This window comes from Leptonotus elevatus, chromosome 6, assembly GCF_054856555.1.
Source record: "Leptonotus elevatus isolate MCC_2025b chromosome 6, RoL_Lele_1.0, whole genome shotgun sequence".
Lineage (NCBI taxonomy): Eukaryota > Metazoa > Chordata > Actinopteri > Syngnathiformes > Syngnathidae > Leptonotus > Leptonotus elevatus.
Genome location: NC_141244.1, coordinates 21,724,063 through 21,746,647, shown reverse-complemented (window position 1 = coordinate 21,746,647; position 22,585 = coordinate 21,724,063). Strand labels below are relative to the sequence as shown.

The 22,585-nt window shown below is 38.1% G+C and overlaps 2 protein-coding genes across 3 annotated transcripts in view; both read right to left on the bottom strand.

Moving 5' to 3' along the window:
- Nucleotides 1-501: 501 nt before the first annotated feature.
- On the bottom strand, nt 502-5,189 carry mrps15 (mitochondrial ribosomal protein S15). The gene is made up of 8 exons (XM_086078438.1): nt 4,954-5,189; nt 4,128-4,196; nt 3,966-4,041; nt 2,996-3,044; nt 2,827-2,911; nt 2,689-2,747; nt 2,238-2,429; nt 502-931 (listed from the first exon to the last, which is right to left on the bottom strand). The coding sequence occupies exons 1-8, from the start codon at nt 5,072-5,074 to the stop codon at nt 839-841; spliced, it is 744 nt and encodes a 247-aa protein (XP_085934564.1). The 5' UTR covers nt 5,075-5,189; the 3' UTR covers nt 502-838.
- A 278-nt stretch (nt 5,190-5,467) lies between these two features.
- Nucleotides 5,468-22,585, bottom strand: part of csf3r (colony stimulating factor 3 receptor) — a 40,653-nt gene continuing 23,535 nt past the window's right edge. Inside the window, exons 3-19 of one of the 2 annotated variants that reach the window (XM_086079526.1) lie at nt 19,715-19,835; nt 15,848-15,909; nt 15,579-15,650; nt 13,701-13,991; nt 13,445-13,577; nt 13,198-13,364; nt 12,632-12,792; nt 11,893-12,052; nt 10,209-10,291; nt 9,917-10,124; nt 9,660-9,848; nt 9,390-9,491; nt 8,068-8,214; nt 7,848-7,988; nt 7,005-7,101; nt 6,793-6,871; nt 5,468-6,662 (exon numbers count right to left, since the gene is read on the bottom strand). In XM_086079526.1, coding sequence (XP_085935652.1) covers nt 6,216-6,662; nt 6,793-6,871; nt 7,005-7,101; nt 7,848-7,988; nt 8,068-8,214; nt 9,390-9,491; nt 9,660-9,848; nt 9,917-10,124; nt 10,209-10,291; nt 11,893-12,052; nt 12,632-12,792; nt 13,198-13,364; nt 13,445-13,577; nt 13,701-13,991; nt 15,579-15,639 — 2,466 coding nt within the window. In that variant the 5' untranslated portion in view covers nt 15,640-15,650; nt 15,848-15,909; nt 19,715-19,835 and the 3' untranslated portion in view covers nt 5,468-6,215. The remainder of the gene's footprint in view (nt 6,663-6,792; nt 6,872-7,004; nt 7,102-7,847; nt 7,989-8,067; nt 8,215-9,389; nt 9,492-9,659; nt 9,849-9,916; nt 10,125-10,208; nt 10,292-11,892; nt 12,053-12,631; nt 12,793-13,197; nt 13,365-13,444; nt 13,578-13,700; nt 13,992-15,578; nt 15,651-15,847; nt 15,910-19,714; nt 19,836-22,585) is intronic. The other variant, XM_086079527.1, reaches the window with a different exon arrangement.

Below are 22,585 nucleotides of genomic sequence, written 5' to 3'. Positions count from 1 at the left end.
CAACATTTTTTGATCCCCTGCACGCCCTCATCCTCCTCTTTTTGTAATCAGTTAATTACTTGCATTTACATTGCAATTTAAAATGAAAGAAAAAGACCCCAGTAGTTTGACATGAAAAATATTCTGAAAGTCAGACGCAAACATTGATTAAAATGTTAACTTTAATGCATGTAGTTAGTTACGTTTATTCCTCAAACACAACCTGTGCTACCGTAACTGTCAAGCTAAAGGATAATCTGTCATCAAAATTAATAAATTAATCTGCGTTAATGCATTATTAATGCAGTAATTTTTTTGTGATTAATTAATTAATTAACGCTTTAACTTTGACAGCAGTAATAATTTCCAACAACAAAAAAGGTGCAGATTCTCAGTGATCCGGGCTTTGGCAATGCGCAAAGTTTGAAATGGGACAACAGTATTTTTTTTCCCTTTCTGAAAAAGCTCAAATGTGACTGAGGCAAAATTTATGCTACTAGGCAACAAGTCAGCACTCAAATATTTGATCCTGATCACTCATTTTATTATCTTGTCGAGTGTCGGTATAGAAAACGGATGGACATTGTGTACCGATGTTTCCAGACCTCATTATTCTCCCACACAGAGATCCTGCACAATCATCACATCAGAGCTGTGGCCGTGGATTCAGCATTCACTCGCCTGTGGCTTTCACAGAGAACCAGCAAAGGTGCAATATGACAGAAAGGAAATGGCGTGGGCCGCAAAAAACAGACAGCGGGTTGCAAACGGCGTAGTAATGTAGTTCGGCCACTCGGTGACACGGAAGAAAAAAAGGCCGCCTTTGACCGGCAGCGCAAAAGGGGCCGAGTGATGACGTCTACGAACTCGCCGTTTGCGTCTTGGCCGCTTCTGTGCTTTGCTTCAGTTTCAGCTTCTCAGCTTTCTTCTTCTTCTGTACCTCCTCAAAGACCTGCGGGGGCGACCAGAGGCAGAAGAAACAAATTGAAACGGAAAGCAGGCCATTGTGGCGGCATGCGTCAAACTGCTCTCGTGTCAACGCAATCGTGTGTGGCGAACACGTTACTGCAAACACCGTGCTTTTGTCGTACGTTTCTTCCTATTTATGAACTCTGAATCCCATCAGAGGCCACAAGGAAGGAAACAATGGAAGCATACTTGACTTACTAAGTCAAATGTCAAAACAGGATGGACAAGTGTGTGCTCAGCTTTGGTTCCTGTATGCTAATTAAAACAAGGCATTCATTTGTAATGCATATATAACTCAATTGTATATATTACTGTTATATGGAGTGGACTCCCGCATACTCGTGAGTAAGCACCTGCGGATTAATCAGTATGCAGATTAGTTTCCAACATTTTTTTATATTTTTTATTGTATTTGGGGCTCAACACTCGTTTTCTTTGGGTGGAAAACGATAATTGAAGGTTTATTTCAGTCCTTTCAAAAATGTTGTGGGTTTTAATTTTATTCCCCCAAAACGCATGTTTGATGGGTCACAATTTGTATTTTTTGTCCCTATTCCCCTCTAATAGCAGGGGGCTTGGGTGGGCGGAGCCTAAAAGTAATGCTTGAAAAAAAAACTGGAATTATTATAAATAATATTTCTTTTAGTTGTAAATTACGTTAAGATGTATTTTTTAGATATATACATATTATTTGATTTTATAATTGTATTTGTATACTATACTAAATTATTAGAGTCAACAGTACAACTGCAAACAAAATACTCCAAAATGCCAACATTAACTTAAATTCAATAATTATTACAAATGATTTTTATGTTGAAAACAAATAATATGCGTGGCTAGCTATAATTATTATTACCAAAAAAATATTCATTATTTGTTATCAATACAACTAATTAATTATTGTATATTTTTCAACATTAAAATAATTTGGACAAATTATGTAAAACCACAAAATATAAAACTTCAGAAGTAATTTCAGCATTTTTTTAAATTGTATTTTTCAGAGAAAAAATAAATAAAATAATGTATTGTAATTCTGAAATAAACAAACTATATATTTTCATTTATAAAATTTTACGAAATATTTGTGTATGTTAACAAATGAAGAGAATATTAAGAATTATAAAAAAGATCTAAAAAATCAAAGATAACATTCATTTATAGCTGACGATTGCTTTGCCACATTTTGATGAAAAGAAGGCATCCATGACTTTTGACTTGACGACAACCAACAGGGGGCGACTTCAGTTTACGCTGTCTGACCTATGGTGACTTGTGTTTGCTACCTTGATGCAGAGGGCCTTCTTGGCCAGCCAGCGTCGCGTGACCCTCCTGTAGTACTCTGGCGGGAAGGTGTAAGTGATGCCCAGGTGCTGGCACACATTTTCAAAGGCGTCGTAGCGCTCCAGCCGCAGTTTCTTCAGAAACTTTTTCCTCTTGTCGATAGCCATCAGCATGCGTCTCTTGTTGGCCTTGTCCTGTAAGACGCAAATGAGGGCACGCTTGGATGAAAAACAAACAACAACAAACGTGAATGCAGAGAGAACGACAGCCAGATGGTGTTGAAAACGTGGAAACTTTCTGACCACGACCATATTGTGTGCGGCGCGATTGACGCAGGATATCCTGTAGTACGTGTTTGAGTGCGCGTGTGTGTGACGCGACAGGAAGGAAACGCATTGACACTTTAAAGTTCTGATGAACTTCATTACCACATCATGAACTCTCTCGGCTCACCTTGTGATGCTTGTGCAAGTGCTCCTGAAAGTTGCGGATCCTCGCCGTCAAAATGGCCACTGTAACACACAAACCGGAAAAGTCCACAAAAAAATCATGTGAGCGTGTGTTTGCGTGTGGCAGCGAAGACAAACTCACCTTTAACCTCCATGGAGTTGCGGTCACTCTCATCCCGCTGCACCTTGGCAATCAGCTGCTCCTTTTTCAGCGCCAGTTTTTCACTCTGAGGACACACACGTGCAGACACACACACGCACAATCAGTCAATGATACGATGTGGCCATTACGAGCCATTTAAACAACTTACATGACTCGCCAACTCTAGCGAAAGAAGTCTCTTGACAACATCGTCTGTCCTGTATTGACAAACACACACACGAGTGTGACAGCAGAAGTCAAAGTAGCTATTGGAACAATAAATCACATTTTGATCTAGTTTTGTCCATTTTTTTTAACTTTGATACTATATCTGCTTAAAATACCTCGATACCGATACTGAAACGACAACAATTCAAAACATCCGCAAAAGCAGCAAAATTATTTATATTTTTTATTAATTCGAAATATTCAGTATGTACACATGTTAATGTTTTAAATACTGTATATATGTATGTAAATACTCCTCCCATGACTCAATCTAATGTTGCTTGAGTGTGCGTGCATGTCTTTGCTCTTCTCCATTACGCTCCCAATTAGTCGAATGTGTAATCAAATACTACAAATTGGGAACAAAAGAATTCACTTGACTTATTTTTTAAGGGAAGTGTCAAAAAATGTGTCAGAACCTGTCGCTCTGTCAGTCATCTTGGGCTTTTTCTATGCATAACTGTGATTTTCCACTGTGTGCCTGTTCTTTGAACGCACCTTGAGTCTACTGCAGGGCCACGAGTGATTGTTGCTTTTTTTCCCTGCTTCTCCGCGAAAACACATTTGCTCTTGTTACAAAACGCCGTGTCAGTTGGCTTGCAAGAAAAAAAGTTCCATAGACACTTTGCGCGTCGTACTTCTCAACGAGGAGTGGACGGCGAGCAAGCTGAAAGAGGCCTTTTCCACATATCGGTAGACATACCGGCCATGCGTGTACCCGCCTTTAAAATAGAGTTGGCGGGCTGTCTCGTATATTTATTTTTTGAAGTACTGGTGCAAATGTTTTTTTATACAGAGCTGTTTTTTGACGCCCAAAAATCGAGGTATGGTACTGGTACCGGTATCCCGTGCAACACTATTTTTGTTGTACAATTCAAACCAATTCATAGAGTGTTGTGCGTAGTATTTACGTTTGAGCAAGTGGTACAGCGGTGTAGTCTAGTTTCAGCATGGTCGGAAGGAGGTCGTTGAGTTGGCTCTCAGGACCTGAAAGGCAGAAGAAACAAAACAGCAACGGATTCAAAGAGAGTCTTTTATTCAGAGCTGTACCTATGTCATTTTCAATGACATACCTGCAACCTTTTTGCTTGCAGTGCGGGCATAATGTCGGACTGGCGCTGGAAGTGCAAAGCTTCCTGACGCTGAAGAGAGACAAGAAACATTAATTACTACAGTTATATTGAAATGGGTGAGTAAATGTTCCTGTTCTGAATTCCTGCTGCCATTCCAGTGTTGTGTTGAGAAGGACAATGTTTTTCTTTCATTTAAAATATTTAGAAAAAGATGCCACAGAGCCCTTTTAAGGAAGAACATTTTCAATATTTTAGGAAAAAGGCAAATGATGAAAAAGTAGAAAATATACCAGTAAGTATAAAAATAGAAAGAAAATAATACAATACGTTTTGCATTTTACAAAGCCTTAAACAATCTTGAAAATTATGATTAATATAGAATAAACATTCCAGATAACGCATTTTATTTTTTTATTGAAGAAAATATATATTACTTTAATTTTCATGAAAATACACGACTGTTTCCTTACAAGGGTTTTAATTAACACATCATTATGTTTTTATAATGTACTAATGATATATTTCAGCACCCCCGCGACCATTGTGAGGAGTAAGCGGTTAACTAAATGGATATTTTACACTTAGAAATGCGTATTTCAACATTAATTTCAGGATTTTATTTCAGATTCAGTCTACCCGTGCCAGCTTGTGTCGTCCACGCATGCGCAGTTCGTCGCAACAAGCGCCCTGTCGTTTAGCTATGAGCTAACGATGCTACTTGTTAATGCATTAACCTTACAATTGGAGACGTTTCGTTGACTTTAATCGCACACAATATATACGTCCACCTTCCATTTTTGTTACTGCCTGTGTGTTGCGTTCTTACCGCCGCTGAATCGGGTTCCCGACAGCAACGCCGAGCAGCACGTCCGTGGAATGGCGGCACTTTCCCACAAAGCTCCCACCGAAGACTTTAGAACGGCCCTTAGAGCTATATTTGAAAACATGACTTTCGTTTTAATTCACGAACTCGGTAACAAACGCGCCCAAAGCGAAGGAGAAAAACAACCCTCGACCGCTAGATGATAGGCGCCATATTGTTTAGACGTAACCAATCGCCTTTCCTCGATCGAGGCGTGCTAAACGAACGCAGAGCACATCGATTGGGCTGGGGAGGAAAAAAACGACCCCAAAGGAGCATAACTTAAAACAGAACAAAAATAATAATAATAATTAATCGTGATAAAAATTAACCGAATATGTAATTCATTCGTATGTTTTTTAAAAATTCATGTTTACGTACATTTTTATACATATTTTTGAAAATGTAATTGTACTTATGGTTAAACATGGATTGACAGTATAATGACATTTTTAGTACGGATACAAATGTGACAAACTTAATAAAAAAGAGACTTTATTACCTTAAAAAGTAGGATAAAACATGTACATCAATGTAATCATAAAGTTTTCACAATTTTCCCCCCACTACATTGATAGGCTAGATTAAAGTAGCATCAATGTTGCTGTACCTTTAAAAAGTTATATTTGAACACTACCAGTAAAAAGACATGCAGATAAAACATACATACTGGAAAAAAAAAACATTACAGCTGAATTGTAAAAGTCGTCTTGTGTGGTTATTACATTTCTGTACTCTGTCTGTCTGTATTATACTGCCCCCTGGTGGCCCATTAACTAGTGGGAGCATCGCTACCTATGCCCACTTCAATGCCTGAAAATGCCAGAACGATCGCAGCAAAATTTTGTATTACATTGCTGGTAAGCCTTTTTCTCTCCAGAGAAGAGTAAAAGTGTTATATATGCTTAACATTGCGTCACTTCAGAACACATTGATCAATCGTTACCAAAATTAAATTGGACATCGGTACTTAAGCCCACTTCAACTCCTGGAAATATCAAAACGATATTCCTGATATTTTGGATTTTATGGACATAATACTTCTGTAGTGAGTGCCTATGGAGAGGAAAATGTTCAACTCTATACAATCCAAAACAAAAAAATCACAGAAATGTTTTTGGGGGGAAAGTTTGACGTGTTTTGATTTCTGACTGTGATCACATTATGAATTAAACTTGTAAGCCAAGGCACGGCTGCATTTCACATCACTGTACAAACATTTGAAATCACTGAGCGTCATTCATGGCTAACGCCCTGAGAAAAGGAAAGTCCTCCCACTGGACGGTGGCCGCGTTGGCCTCCTCTTCGGGCCCGCACGGTCCAAAAAAGCACTGCGTGTTTTCGGAAGCGTCCACGTTCTGGTAACACTTGGGACTCTGAAACTCTTCCGACTCCAGGAGGGGCTGCGAGGACTCGGAGCGCAGGTACTCGTGAGGGTGCGGGGCGGGGAAGATGACGGTGGAGTACGGCACCGAGTCGCTGTTGGACGAGGAGAAGCCGGGGATGAAAGGGGAACCGCAGATGGACTCTCCCAGGTCGCTGGTGTCCTCCGCATTGTTCAACCAAGCTTTGACATCTTCTTTCTTGTTGGGTTTCTGGGGAATCTCAAAGAAGCTCAGGTGGGACAGATATATCGGATTTGGCTCCTCAAAGTCCAACGAAGCTCGGAAGTCCTGCATAAAAAAAGTGGACGTTAAGTCAACGTAGCAAGGTTGGATGTTGATAGTGGCCTGCGGAGAGGAGTAAGCATTTATTTGTAATAGATGCTAGCTACACGGCTAACAGACAATGCCGACGTGTCACCTGTGTGGATTCGGAGGTCCAGCTTTTGATGCTGCTGTTTGCAGGATCTGGAACATCGGGCCAAAAACGCACTTTCAGCCTGGGGAAAAAAATATGACCATACAGAATGAATTACATGGAACACAGTCGCAACTTGGATGGAGCAGCATAGCATAGCATAGCATAGCATAGCATAGCATAGCATAGCATAGCATAGCCTCTATCGTACTTACCGATTATGTTTGGAGGAACAAGTCTTGAACATAAAAATGATCAAAAAACACAAACAAGTACAAGTGGCCACCACAATTATCATGGAAGTGACAGGATCTGAGATGGAAAACAAACAAACAGTACATGAAAATTGCTTGTTTTACACTCACACATACTGCCACAGGATGGCAAAAACTACAATTACAACTCATGTGATGTAAACAAACCCTTTGAAGTCACCAAGGAAGGGCACAGTTGAGAAAACAAGAGTAAATAGCTTGAATAAAATCTTTTAGCCTTCTTCTCTATCGCTGTAGTTTGAAAGAGTTAAGCGTCAGTCGAAAAGAAGCTGTGACGTTCAAATAAAAATTTCAACGCGTGAGTCGGTTAAAAAATAGATGACTGTTCCGTTAGCTAGCATTCCCATTCTGTGTTAGTGTTAGCATTAAGCTAGCAGACTAAAGGCTACAATATGTGTTTGTTTTTAATACCTAAAGTGTAAATTTCCCACTTTTATGTATAGTTTCACAGTAAACTTCCAACCAGGAATGGTTTTAAACAGCTTGAAGTATCTTTTTGAAGAATAATTTACCAAGTGCTAGTAATTGCTAATATAGTCTGGGAAGTGCCAATCTTGCGATCTTTGTACAAAATACAAATATTATCAACCCAATTTTCTTCAGTTGCCCGCTGGATTAATTGGGATTTTTTCCAAATTAAACTAAAAAGAAAAGGAAAAAAAATAAAAATGTTGAGGTATATCTGGCAGCACAATCCCAAACACAAGTTTTTGCCTGTTTTCAGTTGAATAACCCGAAAGTATCTTGCTTAAAACGTATCTAAACCAGTAGAAACTAACAAACCCCTTTCTTTGATGTCAAAATGAACCATGGATCCGTTCCGACTTCCGCCACACGTGCTAACCATCAACACAGCATCGTAAACAGACAAGGAGTTGAGGCCCGTCAGGACCACTTTGCGCTCTTCCAGATCTCCCGTTGCCACTGAAATGACAATAATGCACCCGTACATGACATTGAATAAGCGACACAAAATATTGGTTTTAAATAAAAATTTGCCTACCGTGTACCCTTTTTGTCTCGTCCCAGTAAAACAATTTGTAGCTTTGAATGATCCCGTTCCGCTTGGCCAAAGGTATTTCATCCCAGGTGAGTTCCACATGGTACTGCCAATTTTTTTTTATTCTAATGTCTGGAACCTCTTCTGGAGCTTAAAAAAAAGATAGTTATAATCGTTCAAATATAGTTATTTTTGTAACGGCAGGAAAAATGATTTCTTCTCGCTAAATCAGCAATATACATGACCATTATAAGGAAAATCTTATTGGCTTTGAAATTATAATGTGTGTGAACCTAAATTAAACAAAGCCAATTAAATAGATAGCGCTATATAATATATATATTATTATAGAATATATATAAATATACATTTCAGTTTTTTTTCTTTCTTAAAAATATGTTTCATTAAAATGTAAAATATCATACCATAATGTAAAATAATGTATTTAAATGTGGGAAAAGTAAGTGTTAAACTATTCATGAGTTATCAAATGTTAATTATGATTTTTTTTAACAGATGACTTAAATTGTGAAATAAAATCTAAAATAATTATGTCAAACCTATTTATTATTTATTGACTGACCAATTACCTTTATTTTATTTGTGCTGAAATGAAATGAACAAAGCAATTAAATATAGAATTTAAACAATGAATAATTTCAATTGGAATTTTTTTTTTCTAAATGTGATAATTTATGAAAATGCAAAATATCATGTTCAAGTATCCATTAACCGGGGAAAAAATTGCCAAAGATAATCAGGAATAATTAATTGAGCAATTAAATGAATTGGTCATTTGTATGGTGAAAATAAACATGAAACCAATTACATTTATAATTTGAATAATAACTAATTGAAGCATGAAATCACTTTTCAAAATGTGAAAAACATCTGGTTCATATTTAATCAATATATTAATTAATTAAATTGTGACATAGAATCTGAAACAGCGAAATTGAACATGTTTATTAATTCAGTATGTAATTCATTCATGACCAATTAATTCCATGTGTTGTGATACAAAAATAAACTCAAATAAGTAAAGGTAAAATAATATTACATTCATTAGATTTTCCATGAAAAAATTGAGAAAGTACAATTATTGCATGTTTTAGTTATCTATTTCCTCGACTGCATATTCATTTATCTTTGGGATACACCAAAAACTGAAGAGTCTAGGCCAACAGTTTCTTTTCCAGCCACAGGAGGGCACTGCTACATAACACAACAGCTCCTTCACACATATTGCTCAATGTCTGCCTGTTCTGTCCTCCCCTTTTGTTCCACCTGAGCCTGGCCTGCCTCAGCCAGCTTTAGTTACTCACCCTTTTGCAGCGAGTACGCATTAACAGTCCGAGGCGGGCCAAAGCCGTCTTTAAATCTGGGATAGACGGAGATCCCGTAGGGCTTGTACGGCTCAAAGCTGCCTGTGGATGAGAGCGAGTGTATCCGTAAGCGTAAAAGTAAGGTCACGGGCAGAGTGAGAACCGATAATGAGGAACAGAACAACGGCTGGGACGCTAAAAGAAAAAAAAGCAGATTTATACCGGACATCTCAGGCACCAAATTGAAACTCATTTAATCTGGAAAGATACCTGTGATGACAAGATTCGAAAGATTCCGTCTTGCGGTCTCAAAGTGAACAAGCGACAGGTCGTTGTTTAACAGAGGTCTCCATTCCACGATGTAATCAATGAGCGTAGGTGAAGTCATGTTTCCCCACCGGACCACGAGGGACCTGTTACCAGCAGAAGTGGCGCTAACATCCGATATCACCTCGCCGGCTGCAGGTACAGAACGGACATTGTCGTAAAGGAGTCGTTTTCCCGGAATCAAGCGTTCGCAATTGTACCTATGGGATGATAGATTCGGACTGGCGTCGGGTTGGACTTCCCAGCTGCATTCAGGGCGACCACGTACACTTTTTTGGCTTTCATGGGAACACGGAAGGTGCAGTGGTTCCCGGCCGTCACGCACAGCTTCGCCCTCTTACTCAACGTTTTTAGCGCAGACACCACATAAGACACGTTCCGGCTGTTGGCTCGGAATCGTTCTGACGGCTGGAAAAAAATAAATAAAAAATGTAAACAAAGATACTGTACTCCAAACACGTAGCAGATTGTGTGCAGGCGATAAGTGTGTACCTTCCAAAACAAGAGCATTTTGAGTTGCTTGTGCATGAGATTCCCAGTAACTCTCATCCATGTGTCCAGGGTTCCAGTGGGAGCTGGAAAAAGTCAACACTTTATCATGAAACAGGAAAACTACAGTACTCAATATAATACTTCCAAAGTACTACTATTGTGAGGAAAATATGAAAAAGACATGTCAGAACGAGACCACTGTCCCACCTCTGCCACTTAAAGTGGAAGTCAACCTTAAACATTTCTTGACAATAATATGTTATATGTGACCTCACTAGTGTAAACATAACATTCTGATTAATATTACATTTGTGGAATTTGAGTTATGAAGCAAAATCCAGACGTTTTTATCCAACTAAAGGGCGGCCATTTTGCCACTTGCTGTCGATTGAAGATGACATCACAGTTGCTCAGGCCTCAGGCAACAACCAATCACGGCTCACCTGTTTTCTGAAGCTGAGCTGTGATTGGTTGTTACCTGACACCTGCGCAACTGTGATGTCACCTTCAGTCGACAGCAAGTGCCAAAATGGCTGCCTTCTGATATTGATAAAAGCAGCTGGTCTTTGCAGCTTAATTCATATTCCACGAACACAATATTAACAAATTTGCTCCCAAAAATATATAAAAAGATTCTATTTTAAATATTGCCATGGTACCAAAAACGTATTTATAAGTTTTTTAGAGCTGTCAAATGATTACATTTTTTAATCAGATTAATCACGTCTTAGAATTTTGATTAATCGCTTAACAAAAAAGGCTTTTTTATCAACATTCTTTCCCGCCAAATTTGAAGAGCATCAGGTTATGTGTTAATTATTTTGACATTTAATGTTATCAGGATGTCTTCAACATTCATCCTCCTCTTTTTCTAATCAGTTAATTACTTGCATAATTTAAAATGGAAAAAAATTAATTACCTCAATATTTTGACATGAACAAATATTCTAAATGTGATACGCAAAAAATGTATTCAATGCTTTACTTTAATGCATATATTTATGTTTATTGCTCAAACACAACCTGTGCAACCTTAAACGTAGCCATCCGCTGTCACGCTAAAGGATAATTTATGGACAAAATTAATAGTCTGATTAATCTGCGTTAATTCATGTTTAATGCGATCATTTCTGTGATTAATTAATCAGTTAACGCTTTAACTTTGACAGCACTAGTTAAATTTTTTATTTTTTTATGCTAGAGCATACAGAAGGCTGTGATGCAGCCTGTGACCTGAAGGGGTCACTTACAGCAATGGTAGTTATTACAAAAAATGGCCAGCAGGTGGCAGCAGAGTATAAGAGATGCAACAAGCTCTTTTCCACTGTGTTTGTAAATAATAATGAAACTTAGCTATGTTCTAATGTTAATTGATACACAAAGGAAACAGATACAAATAAACTTTTTTTCCTGATGAAAAAAGAGACTCTAATCTTTCTTTTCCATGTTTTTATAGCAATAAAACACAATATTCTGTAGGCCTTGCAAAATCAGTCAAAATCTAGTAAAACAGTCGAGAGCAAAGGGGGTTGCTTCAGTGAAAATGGCTGGGAGTGAATGAGTTAAAAAAAAAAGAATAACATATTTAGACTTGTGGGGCTACACAGAACAAATTATTGTCAAAAAACAAACAAAAACCTTTAACTATCTCACAATTACTCTAATTGGTGAGTTCAAGGCCTACCGGTCTCCTTGGTGACTGCAGATTGGCTGCTGCTCCATTCACTCCAGGGGCTTTGCTTATATCTGACTCTGACCTGGGCGACGTACTGCGTCCCGTGCAGCAGACTACACCGGTGCACAGGCCTCGTGGGCTTCGCCTGGTCCAGGATCTGAAACGCCATCTGGGATGAAACTACAGCGATACCTGGCCCAACCCATGACTTTCTCAAATTAGGAGTCGCCCATTGGTTGATTTAACTTTTGACTTAACATGCAAGCTTCCCATACGCCGTCGCTCAAGTGAAGTGGGAGAGGAAAATGACAGCCACAGTTGTTTTTATTGAAACAGGCAAGTAGCCAAAATGCGAAATGACACTGGAACCAGTGATTATTCCGTGCCTAATGTCCGACTTAAAACAAATCACATGGAAACTGAAGCAAAATCCCTAACAGGAAATAATGTTCTGTCAATTAGGGATATACCAATACCAGGTAGCATGCAATGGACTACTTTTATCATCCTAATGAGAAACGTTTGCATCCTAATGAGAAGGTTTTCTTGTCCTCACGAGAAACATATTTCATAACCCCCCCCCCCCCCCCCCAACACAGTGCTATTTTCCTTTAAAAAGAAAAAGAAAAAAAAGGTTTAATATAACTTGAGATCCATACTTAGTCACGGAACTAATTCAATCCTAAATAAGGATGCTCCGATAGAGTTCTCCGTGCATTGTAATAGACGAGTCACATGGCGTACTTACTAGTTGCCCGTTCCACAAGCTGCTTGCCTCTGTCTTGAGTCGGACTTCTAGAATGACAAATTCTTTCATCCAGTCCTGGTTCTGGGAAAAATCCCAGTTTAGCCTGAGGCAGCCGAGACCCCACGCTAGTAGCTTCGCGATCTTCGGCGGGTCAAACTTAGCTGGAATAAAACATTAAAGTTAATTACATCCATCAAGCACAAAAGCTGGTTTGTTTTGTCTTTTTTTTTGCCAGACAAAAGTCTACACACCCCTGTTCAAATGCATGGTTTATGCCAAAACTTTTCCCACCTTTAATGTAATCTTTATCCTGCACAACCTAATTAAAATAAAAGAGACGGGAAGTAAAAACAACAACTGAGATGATGTTGCATAAGTGTGCACACCCCTCATAACTTGGGATGTGGCTGTTTTCAGAATTAACGAATCACATTCAAACTAATATTAAACGTGAGTGGGCTACGAGGCTAATGATATGATTAAAATGCATATTCCAGTGAAGCAGATTCTATTATTCGATTCTCCGCTTTGGACCAAGACCCAACCACCTTCCCCACATCCACTACCTGCGCTGACAGGTTCCAAAGCAAGACGCACTGAGCTCGTCTCTCCGAACGGGTTCACAGCCTTCACGTATATCTCCATTTCTGAGAAGAAGACGAAGCCGAAGCGAGGGATGGTATAGCTGCGGACCCCCGGCGGAACCTCGTATGTGTGGTTCAACTTTAAATCCCTGAAATAACACCAAAAAAATGTGACACTTTCAGAACTGTACAAAAAGTGACATTTACTCATTTACATTGAAATATTTACCGTATGCGCGTGTGGAGGGTATAATTTGTGGGTAGGTGGGAGTCCGGCAGGATTGCTTCCCACTTACAGGTCAGGCTTTCGTGGGTGGAGAGGTTGGTCTGACAGCTCAGGTTCTGTGGCACTGGAGGGGGATCTAACCCAAAGGGAAACGAATATTACATATTGTGCATATCGCGTTCGTGGAACCTCCATAGTGTAATTTCCATGAGGCTGATTGACTTACAACTGTATTTATTATACAACAACATTTTCTTACATCCAGCTCGGATGACCACCCCTCCAATGACTTGACTCGGCGTGTCCCGGAGGCGGCAGGTGAGGATGGCCCGGCTGTGGTTGAAAGCGGGGATCAGCACTCGGTAGGCTCTGCTGCTCCCATTGGCCGTGCCAACGACGCCGGGAAGGACCCGATCGCCAAGTCGCCATTCGACTTCGTGTCCGGCGAGCGCGGGGCAGTCGTTGATGACGCAGGTGGCCGTGACGGGCGAGCCCATGGTCACCATCGAGCTGGACGCGTGGACAAAACTGCACGGTGCCCTGTCATCTTCTAATAATGGATATAAAAGAAGTATTGTCATTTGGGCTGCGATAATGCTGTTACAACTGGCCTCAATCATGTTCAAGTGACTAGTCATGGAGGTTTTTCCAGTCAGATTTTAAGATACAGCATGTCAGCCCTGTTACAAGTTTTTAACTCATTCACTGCCATTGACGGCTATAGACGTCAAAAATTCATTTGAACGATTTCTATTAGTTTAACATTTTTTTCTACTTTTGTTAACAAGAGTATGAAAACCTAGAAAATAATTATTGTACATTTAGAACAGATATACAATTTGATGGTGTGTTAACTAGAGAAGTCATACGAAAAAACATATTTTTTTAAAGAAAAAAAAAAAAAAATTTTAATGAGTTTTTTTTTAAAGGAAAAGATTATTAAAAATTAGGAGCGTCAGGCGATTACATTTTTTAATCGTAAGTAATTGCATGACTTCACTAGTTAACTAGTTAATCACAAATTGTATCTGTTCTAAATGTACAATCATTTTGTTTCTAGGTTTTCATACTCTTGTTAACAAAAGTGGAAAAAAAATGTTAAACTAGTAGAAATAGTTAAAATGAAATTTTGACGTTTATAGCCATCAATGGCAGTGAATGAGTTAATGACATCCTTCTGGCTAATGACACTAGAGACTGTGTATGTGTCTTGTGGGCATTAGTGGTTAAGATTGTTTGCAATTTCTTTTGCTTCTCTCAGTTCCACTCTACTTCACTGTCCTGTGGTGTTCCACAGGGTTCAATTTTGGACCCCCAGTTGTTTCCTTTGTATTTGCTGCCCTTGGGTTCCATCTTAAGAAAGCTTGGCATTTCCTTCCATTGCTATGTGGATGACAGTCAGATCTATGTCACACTAAGATTACTTTTGTCCTTTTGGTTGTAATGTTGTGACTTTTGCAGAAAAAAATATTTAAAAAGTAAGAGTTGCGAATGCAAGAAATACAATTAAAAACTCATACTAGGCCTTTTTTCCCCCTAAAAATGAATAAATGAAAAATAATAGCTTTTTTCACAAAAAAAAAAGTGACAAATGTCGTAATGCGGTATTACAGATTTTCTACTCGATTCAACACATCTTTACATATTTTTCCAACAAAAACACAAATGTGTTTCTAATTTATTTATTAACAACAAATTTATTGTATTTAAAAAAATGCAATATCACAAAGCTGTGATTTTTTGGGGGAGGAAATAGAACATCACTTTGGTTACATTATTACCCGTCTCGTAAAAAATATGCTAATCTTGCATTATTACACACACTTTATTGTCATAATGCTGACTTTAATCTTGTAAAATAACTTGGTTTTTTTTCATTAAAACTTCTCTGGACAAAGTTATTATTATTCTCATTGTATATTTTTGTCTTTCCTATCCTGTGTGGCCCAAACACTCCTTTATACTTTTCTACAGCATCGTGTATGACCAAATATTTTTTTTGCAGCTAATTAATAAAATCCTGTGACACCTCCCAAAGTTCTTGACAGCTTTGTAACACCAACGCCACGACAAGGGGAATCATCGTCTCGGGTTCACAATTTTCCATTGTCACGTTCCCCCTGATGGCAACACTTACTGATTTCCGCCCCGCTTACTGCCGCCAGCACGACAAGCACCGACATCCACGCGGCCGCCATGATGGCAAAACCTGTCAGGAAGCCGAAAAACAATCACGAGATGTCGCATTGCCGAGACGTGTCGTTTTTGGAGTTAAGTTATGAAGAATATGGATGAATAATAATAAAAAAAAAAAGCAGATGTGAGAGTGATTCTTCGAAATTGCACCTGTAATGTCATGTTGCTGCTGCTTATTCGATTGAAAAACAAAAGCTTCGAACTACTCACCATTCCACACTCATGAAACCGCCAATGAAATCTGGATTTTGCTGGTCTGCACTGGATTGAAGCTAAAAAGGAAATACACACAATGTAATTAATTAGTGGCAAAGTAAAAGAAATGTTTCTTCTAAACAAAAAAAAACATATACATTTTTGTTTTTTATTTATTTATTTATATTTTTATGTTTTTGTGATGAAACTGAATGCAGACATCGCAAAAACGCAAAAAAAAAAAAAAGAGTGTTTTTCACATAGTAGGAACGATATGCTATATTAAAACTACTCTGTCAAGTCGATTAGCAATAGTATGTAAACACTGTATACTTAAATCTTTTCTTTTAGCAGAAGAATACAAGATCCACCAGTTGGTCTTCTTTTTAGAAACAAGTTAAACGGGTAACATTTTGAACAGTCTGAATTATTATGCCAGAAAATTAATGTCAAAAACGCGGCCGTGCTGCCAAAAGCAAGCCAGAGAGTAGACAGACTGGCAGTTACACTTCCTGTCCCTTACCGAATGTGTTCCCCGTGAGAACTTGGCACATGTCTGTGCCGTAGCCAAAAATGCCAAACACAAATACGTACATGTTGTCATGTACAATGAATTTCCTCATACACACATGCACACACACTTGGAAGACAGCGTGAAGAAACTTCCCTTGGTTTTGTCTTTCAAAACAATGGTGAGAAGTCGAATTGACGGCAACATTACCAGAAAGTCACACGTTAGCGGGGTTCACACACTGCACGGTTCAAGTGACCCAATGACACAGTTTTGATTTTTCGCCACATTTAAAGTCCCTGCGAAGTGAAAATAAATGTCCTTCAAATTTGAAATACCACAGAGAAGACTGTTGTTAGTGATCCTATGAAGTTTGAATGCTTGAAAAAAAAAAAGTATAAAGTATATAAAACGATTCTTCAAATTTGCTGTTTTTTGTGGGCGTGTCCGCCGAATGCGCTGAAACCACGCCCCACTCAAGTGGCAATCAAATGGCATGACTCTGATCTGGGAATTTCGTCTAGCAACTTTATGACGAGACATCCACGTTTGAACTGTAAAAACAGAAAAGGCGCTGCTTTTCCACGCTGTGACAACAAGGCGCTCGCTGTCACATCAGGTTAAAAAAAGAAATAAATAATAGTGTTTTAAAGGAAATTATACCGTGACTTTTTTATTGCCCAAAAATATTATTTTATTTTTTAAAATGTATTTATTTTTATTTATTTTATTATTTTAAATTGAGATTCTAATTGAGATATTTTGATTTTTTTTGTTGCTTTTAAGCTAACTTAAGCACAAGATGGCGGGGAAAGCGTAGCACTTTTGCCCTGTCTTCATGAAACCCCTCCTCAACTCACTTCAACTTAGTTCCTTGGCACCAAGATGCCGAAGCAATCCTTTTTTGATAGCCTCATTAAATCGGAATCGCAAATGCAGCCCGTGAAGACGAATGAAGTCATTTGTTTGCTTCTTTCGTCTTTGTTGAAAATGCGAGAACGATTTTCATTTCTTATCAGCAGCTCACATAAAGACCTCCAAATCCCTTTGGCTGTTTCCATTTGAGAATGCCTGATTAGTCCCAGCAGGTGGTTTGCCGGAGGCTCTAAAAAGTCTATTTGGAAATTTAATAAAGACGGACACTTATTAGGTTTCATTTACACATGGCATACAATGATGCTCTGTCTATCTGCGCATGGGTGCGGTTTTCTTTCTCTTGGTATTTCCCTAGACGAGCGTAGGTATAAGTGCGCCATTTTGGAACGGAACGCAGCCAACTACAAGCCAACCGAAGTGGCTCCACTTATTCCATTCAAATTGAATGCAGAGAGAGAGAGCACCGTGCGGTCGATATGACATGTAGATGCAGGAGAGGGACATGCGCAACGTACATTTAAAAGGAACTGCGCGAAGATGATGATGATGTCATGTTGGCCGCTGTGGATGTGCACCTGATCGTTTGTCTGTGTGGCTAAAAAAGGACTAATGGTGTCATTTTCTTTTTAGAAAAAAAATACCACATCAATTAAAAAAACAACAAGAAAAAAAGAACTTAAATGTCATAATACTATTTTTTTTCTAGAAAAATAAAACTTTATTGTAATATTGAGACTTTTTAAAAATGAAAATAATTACTTCAATCTGGGAAAAAATATTTTAGCATTCTCATAGCACTTCTCAGTGACTTTACTTTTCTTTTCTTTAAAAAAAATAAAATATGACTTTAACCTCGTGATATGACTTTCACTCTTGAAAAAAAAACTTTCTCGTTACTCATGTTTTGAAAAAAAAATTATTTCATGATTTTTTTCATGAAAAAATATGGCATCAGTATTGTAATTTACATTTTTTGTCTTTAAAAACACAATTTAATACAACTTTATTCTCATATTATTCTGTCAATAAAAGACAAACCTCACAATATTGTATATTAAAAGACCTTAAAACAATGACTTATTATTTCCCCCCCCTCTTTTTTTGTGGGGGGGGGGGGGGCTTAATATAGAGACTTATTTTATGAGGGAAAAAAGCGAGTTTAATCTTGGAACATTAGACTTCTTATTTTATAAAATAAATACCTTAATCAAGTGAGTCCCCCCCCCCTTATCCAATCTCAAGGTGTGACATACAGTATTTCTTAAAAAAAATAAAAATAAAAGTAGCATATTTTTTTTTCTTTCCACATCTTTTTCAAGCAAGGCAATTTGATATATATTACAGACACTTACTGTGTGCCATTTCCATTTGGCAGTAAGTGGTGCAAATGCATTTGCAATTGTGTTGCAATGATTGTACTACAGCTGCCATATGTTTCCTTTCCCGCTGCTGATGTTCGAGGACGAGGAGGAGGTTTATTGCAACACTTTGGCCATTTAGCAACATCCTTGCCACGGTACAATTACACACTCAGCACCACTTCCTCATTTCGTGTACCTATTTCTCACAACAAGGCCACTCACTCTGAAGAGAAACCTTTAATTCAGCAGGCATAAAAAAAATAATATATATATTTAAGAGGAAAGCTAGCTATTTCACATCTTCTTATTATTATTAAAAACACATTAATTGCCAGCCCAGTTAAAATGGCTCGTTGACGTCTATAACCGTCAATGGCAGTGAATGAGTTAAATGTACAAAACACGGAGGCGCTAACGCAATGCTAAAACTACAGTGAGGAATACGTTCCCAAATGATAAATGCTATCACTTTAAATAGGTGATGCCGCAGCACATTTGAGGCACAGAAAACATTCCCAAATGCTATTATCATTAATTTTGATATTAATAAGGAAAAATAGTTATTTTACATCCTCTTTTAAACGAAACGACGGAAAGAGCGCAATGCAATGAGGTAAAACATTCCAAATGCTAACATCAAACAAAAATGTTAGCACTCGGGAATTGTGGACATTTTTAGAGAAAAGTTTGTTGTTTCATTCCTTTAAAAAAAAAAAAAAAAAAGAAAGAATGTAAAGCTGACTCATGCGATACTTTGTTCATATTGTAAGGAAAACTTTAACAAATGCCAACATGGGCAAATCTCTTTAAGAAATGAAAGGAAAAATTCTGCAATGGTTAACATCAAAGTCAATTAATGATAACAATATCAACCTTTTTTACAAGAGGAAATTTAATTTGTATTTTTTTTTATGAAAAAACAACAACCAAATGCCAACATGAAAGACATCACATCCTCTTATTTAATAAATGGATTGAAAAAGTGTAAATGTGATATGATAGCCCCCGCCCCCCAAAATGGATATACTGTATGAAGAAATATATGTCTGTCTGTCTGTCCGTCCATCCATGAAAAGCTGTACATGTGACTTAGGAAGGAAAATGTCATCAGAGAGCAGGAGAGGGTCCACTCACCACAGGTGACAGGATCACACCGCACCGAGGGTCCGAGAAGCTTTATGCTCCCTTCGCGTGTGGCCGTCCTTGTTTTGAAAGTGGAGAGCGGCTTTCCAGGAAGAGGCCCTTGACTGACGGACTGTCGGGGGGAGGAGGAAGAAAAAAGAAGAAAGCAAAAACATTTATTTTGTACATAACATGGAAACGTCACAGTGCAAGGTTGAAAAAGTGTGTGAACCCTTGGGATCGGGAGATAATCAGTGGGAGAAGTCAAGCCAACCTACAAATTAATAAATTAAACGAGACCCGTAAAAATACACCAGTTTTGAGCTTTTGTCAACAAATTGATTGGATGGACGGATACATTTTTTCTTTCGGTAAAGAAAATTAACTCATTCACTGCCATAAATTCATAAAAAATAAAAGAGATTATTAAAAATTAGGGGCAAGAGGCGATGATTTTTTAAAAATTGTAATTAATTACATGACTTCACTAGTTAACTCATGATTAATCACAAATTTTATATCTGTTCTAAATGTACAATAAAAAAAATTCTAAGTTTTCGTTTAACAAAAGTGGGAAAAAAAAGTTAAACTAATAGAAATTGTTAAAATACATTTTTGACGTTTATAGCCGTCAATGGCAGTGAATGAGTTAATTGCTCAGAGAGCTCATTAAATTTTAAATGAACCAAATCCTCAGGCTCTCAACGGTAAATATTGTCATATTTCTGTATGGAAGCAGACAGACTTATATTTGTCCTTTTTTTCAAATAAGACATCTGCAAAATCTGCTTTTACTTTGGAAAACATTACAATGATTAGTATTTTTGTGTGTGTGTAGATTTTCTGATGTTACGGACCAAATGTCTTGACGTTTTTCTTAAGTTCTCAGTTTTTAGTCCTCTTTCATGTTGTCATGTCTGCTTTTATTTTGTAATAATCGTTTCCTCTTGTTATTTCCTGTCCCTGCGTTTTCTTGGTGTGGTGATCGTCTCTAACTGCAGCCCATTCCTTGTGTATAAAACATCTGAGTCTATCCCTGTCCGTTTTAAGTCCGTTTTATATCCTACCATGTTACACAGTGCAGAGTTTTATCTGCAGTTTATCATCTTTTGTTGCTTCTTTTGTTCCGTATTCTCACCAGCATTTCAGAGATTTTCTCTCTCGATACTTTTATGATCACTTGACTACTTAATAAATCTAGTTCCTTTTTTTGGTTTTTTGGTTTTAAACCTGTGAATTGTGTGTTTAGGTCCTTTTTGCAGCCTTGTCACCAAAACCAGGAACTGAATCATGATTCATTTACTTTCTGTTTTAATGAAGGGATGGAAAATAAAACAATTTAAAAAAATCGGATCCATCAATTAATTGACAAAATAGTTGACAGAACGACTAAACGACTGATGGTATGCTAGATGTTAGCGCGCTAGCTTTGATTAGCTTATGTAATCATAAATGCGTTGCACGTAAGATATGAAAATTAGAAAACATTTATTTTTTAATTGAGTTTTACAGATTAGGTCACATTAACGGTGAAAAAGTTCTGGACATTATTTATTGTGGTCACATTTTGTATATCACAAAATCACAAAAACCTGGCATTTGAGCAAGGCTGTGTAAACTCTTTATTTCCACTGTACATTAACTAGTCGGCACACGAGGGCATACTTTGCTGGCTCCTCTCTGCTAATCGTTAGTAATGGAAGACACGCACGCCGCCGTCCGCCGGGCATTACATGCTACATTTCAGCGAGCGTGAGAAATTAGCCCCCGAAGCTAAGTGATGAAGCGCCGCCGCCGTTTTTGATTAGCGCGCTTGTTACCGCACTTAATAAGACGCCGGCCTCCTCCTCTTTTCAGACGTGACTGAGCTCACATTAGTCACGCGGCTGGAAAGATGGCCTCGTAGCCTGACATTACACAGTCGTTAACCGCAGTCGGGTCTGTCGTAATCACGGCGGCGGCTAATCGCTGATGCTAATGCTCAAGTGAAGGACTGAGTTGAACCTCCAATGTCAAACGCCTTCAGAAGAGGTACAATCTGGAGTTCATAATGAGTGCGCGGATGCAAAACTATGTTACTATCATAAATAAACCATTTGCATGTTAGAATTTGCTACCCTATAAAATACATACTGCTCTGTTTTAGCACTTTTTCTACTGAGGTTTCTATCTTTCTGTATGTTAACATACCAACTGTTAGCATTTTAGCCAGTCTTGTTAGAACTTGTGCCCAACCACTGAGCAGAATGTGAAATATTCCCTTCTGGAGGCCAACACAAGCTGCTATCTTGTTTTATGTTAGCATATCAACTGTTAGCATGTTAGCATTTGTTCGATTCTAATTCGAAATAGTACTCAACAACAGAGCACAATGTAAAAATCTGTCTGTCTTAACGTCTTTTCTACTTAGGCTGCCATTTTGTTGTATGCTAGCAAACAACTGTTAGCATTTTACTTATTTAAAGTTGTTGCTATGTGTTAGCAAAACAATTGTTAGCATGTAGGCTAAGCATTTTTTCAGAAGGCTTTTAGCACATATCAGTTGGCTTTGTGAGTCTAATCTTTGGAATTGGTCAATTGAAATGCTAGATAAAGTGAAGGTGCGAATCACTTGCTGTGTTAAAAATCAATTACTAAAAACTATATAAATCCTGAATTTCAGAAATGTTGGAATTTTTGGATGTTAGCTTGAGTGTAACAATTATTTTCACCTGCTGTTAAAATGCCGATGCGCTTAAAGTCGCAGATGGAGTAACCATATGTGCCGAAATGTGGCAATGCGCAGAGTGCATGTGAATGACTTTCTGTTCCTCTTCTTCGCTCCTGTGTTATTATTAGCATGCTTGGACATATGCAAACAAACGGTCTCAGAGGACATTTGGA